Source organism: Otolemur garnettii, unplaced genomic scaffold, assembly GCF_000181295.1.
Source record: "Otolemur garnettii isolate 467f Iridium unplaced genomic scaffold, OtoGar3 scaffold00279, whole genome shotgun sequence".
Lineage (NCBI taxonomy): Eukaryota > Metazoa > Chordata > Mammalia > Primates > Galagidae > Otolemur > Otolemur garnettii.
This window is the reverse complement of record NW_003852674.1, coordinates 119,032-122,547: the sequence shown is the minus strand read 5'-3', so window position 1 is coordinate 122,547 and position 3,516 is coordinate 119,032. Positions and strand designations below refer to the sequence as shown.

Here is a 3,516-nt window from a genome sequence, read left to right as displayed (position 1 = left end):
AAAAAACACAGTAAAAACATTAACCAGGCCTTGTGGAGAAACTGGTTTTCCCAGCTACTTGAGAGGTTGAGACCAAAAATTCAACTGAAATAAGGTGGTTAAGATTGCTCTGTGCTATGCTGATGCTATGGCACACTGGTCTTATGGCAACGCAGTGAGACTTTGTCTCAATGAGAAAATAAACATAAGAAATAAAAACAAGAACAGAGGTGCCTTTATGTAACAACAAGAGAAAGAAACTCAGGCTTCCCAGAACTCATTTCCAATTAAGCCGAGCTTCCCTAATCACGTTGCATTGTTTGGTTTCGTCCTTCAACTTGGGACCTCTGACCAGTGTTATCTGCTTCATTCACTCCAACCTACCTGGGTGCTTGACCACTGTCTTGTGAGTCTTCACCTTCCAGGGTTCTTTCCTTTGCTCCAGACAGGTGATGAGGTCTGGCTTAGAGACATCAAGCCCTGTTTCATTAGAAAAAAAAAAAAAAAAGATAACATGACGCTTGTTGGGCTTCACAAGTTAACAATCTAGTACCTTCGTAGAGAACACAACATTTTAGAGATCCTAAAAGAATAATCTAAAAATAGAGGTTTCCGACAGAAACTTTAGAATATTTTAAAAGTATTTCAAATGCTCCACTACCCAGTACTATGGAAATAAAATTCAGGGCCAGAAACTAGACTTAAAGGTATGAGCAACAATTCTTAGCCTCTATCTACATTTTTGAATTACCATCAATGTACGGAAGAATATTTATTAGCTCAAGAAAGGCTAAGATTAATGCCAAGATAACATCTGAAATATTTTCTTTTCTATACCAAGAACTTATGTTTTCCTTAGAAACAACAATCTGAAACTAATGCAGTCAAAGAAAAATCTACACACAACCCACCTACAAAGAAACAATATGAAATGCTTAGTGTACTGTAGGAACTGTGTATGTAAGTTTTCCTCACCTAGGAAGACCAGGTTTCCATAGGTCTCTAGCATGACATCCCGATATAAATTCTGCTGAGCAGGATCCAGGTAGGCCCATTCATCCATAGAGAATTCTACAGACACATCTCTGAATGTCAACAGTGCCTAAAATAAAACAAAAATTAAAAAACTAAAAAGAACAATATTCATCATGGTGCCAAGGGAAGACTTAATTTCATTTTTACATAAATGAGTGGGTGAGAACTTCTTTTGACTTACATGACTGAATGGTATTATGTGATAAGTTTGGCAGAGAGATAATTCCTTAAGTGCTCTCTAACCCTGAAGAGAAGATGGGATAACGTCCACAATCCTAGTGTAGATACTGTGTTTTTTCAGGTTACAGTGCAAAAATAAAGCCCCCAATATAGGCACGTGTATTTCTGTGCCTTACTTATATCATACACTATAAGCTGTGCATATTTCTTTCTTTTTCTTTTTTTTTTTTTTTGAGATAGAATCTCACTATTTTACCCTTGGTAGAGTGCTGTGGCGTCACATCTCACAACAATCTCAAACTCTTGGACTCAAAACATTCTCTTGACTCAGCCTCCCTTGTAGCTGAGACATCAGGGGCCCCCCACAATGCCCGACTTTTTCTATTGTTTGTTTAGCTGGCTCAGGCTGGGTTCCAACCCACCAATCACAGTGCATTTGGTCAGCGCCCTAACCACTGAACAACTACTTTAGGTAGTTAATGCCATCTTCTGTAAAAGTGCATGTACTTCAACTTTGCTTCTTTTTTCTTGAGACAGTCTCACTTTGTCACCCTATGTAGAGTGCTGTGCTATCATACTCTACAATAACCTCACATGGGATCAAGAGATTCTCTTGCCTCAGCCTCCCCAGTAGCTGGGACTATAGGCACCCACCACAACACCTGATGATTATTTATAGATGGGTCTTGCTGTTGCTTAGACTGAACTTGAACTCCTGATCTCAGGCAATCCACCTACCGTGGCCTTCAAGAGTGCTAGGATGTCAGGTGTAAGCCTCTACTCCTGGCCTCATGTACTTCATCTTATTCGACATAGAACTGATGGAGCTTACAGATCGAACCTAAACAGCACGTATTCCCCTTCTTTGCTAAAATCTAATGCAGACTTATCTATAATGGCAATCTTAGGTATTCACATTTTCCCATTTTATATAGGCACAAGGAAAACATTTTCAGTATTATAATACTATATATATACACATATATATGTATATATGTGTGTACACAGCTTATAGTATATATATATGTATTTTTTTTTTTTTTGGTAAAACATAAATTTACAGTTAAAATTTTTTTCAGGGGACATGAGAAGCCTGGATGGAGACAATGGAAATAAACCTATGCTATACAGGTAGGGGAGGAAAAGTTTTCAGAGCCTCTTGAGTATTGTAGGAATAGGGCAAAAGCGTATTTGAAACAAACTCATTAGGCAAAAACATCACAAGTAGAGAAGCAAAGGTTTGCAAGTTCTAAATACATGACACTGCAGGAGAAGAAGTGGGCACAACCCTGGACCTGGGACACATTTACGTGAGAAGCAATCATTGCTTTCTCTTTTCCTCTTTTTCATTTCCTTCTCAGGTGAGATTATCTGGATACATTACACCTATACCTGTACAGTATGCCTTTAAAGACATCAGTTTGACACATTCACCTGCTACCACGATATCCACAGGCAGAAAGTTGATAAAGTATAGAAAAATATTGACCCTTCCCTGTTTTTTATCAATGGAGACAGTCAGGAACAAGGAGATTTTGAATTTAGTGCAAAGTGTGAGCTTCTTATTTCTTGACACTGGGTACCCTACCCTGCCAGTAATTTCTACTATGGCAATGGAAATATGAGTCATGCTATCTTATCCATATTAAAACCAAGATGAGCAGGCCCTATGACCTCTTTCTGGAAAAAAGACTAAACTCAACTTTCACAAATACATCTGGTGGCTTGGCGCCCATAGCGCAATGTTATGATGCCGGGCACAGGCACCAAGGGTGTATGGATTATCTGGATTCATTACACCCTAATGTGGTGTAAGGGGTGGTGGGTTTGAACCCAGCCCTAGCCTGCTAAACAAAAATGACAACTGCAACAAAATAATAGCCGGGCCTTGTGGTTGGTGCCTAAAGTCCCAGCTACTTGAGAGGCTGAGGCAAGAGAATCACTTAAGCCTAGAGGTTGCTGTGAGCTATGACACCACCGCACTCTACCAAAGGCAACATAGTAAGAGTCTGTCTCAAAAAAATAAAGAAATAAAGAAATGAATGAATGAATAAATAAATGAATGTATCTGGAAGTCCTCATGCTTGACACTAGCCTAATCTAAGCATCACATGGAGACACTTAATTAAAACCACATAGATTACACAATGGAGACTATTACAATCTTTTGGAAGGCAGAATCACTGTTGATGGGACTTTATCAACCTGGCTGTGGAACCCTAACAGGAAGCCTGAGCAGAGAACCACTTAACTCAGCATTGCCTCTCAGGCCTTAATATGCACACAAACCAATTGGTATTCTTAGCCACCCTAAGTATGTGA

At 39.2% G+C, this 3,516-nt stretch overlaps 1 protein-coding gene across 1 annotated transcript in view; it reads right to left on the bottom strand.

The window, feature by feature from the left end:
* Positions 1 to 349: 349 nt before the first annotated feature.
* The window catches only part of LOC100946285 (protein ZNF738-like), an 8,354-nt gene continuing 5,187 nt past the window's right edge, over positions 350 to 3,516 (bottom strand). The window contains exons 2-3 of the mRNA XM_023508833.1: positions 955 to 1,081; positions 350 to 459 (exon numbers count right to left, since the gene is read on the bottom strand). Coding sequence (XP_023364601.1) covers positions 350 to 459; positions 955 to 1,081 — 237 coding nt within the window. The remainder of the gene's footprint in view (positions 460 to 954; positions 1,082 to 3,516) is intronic.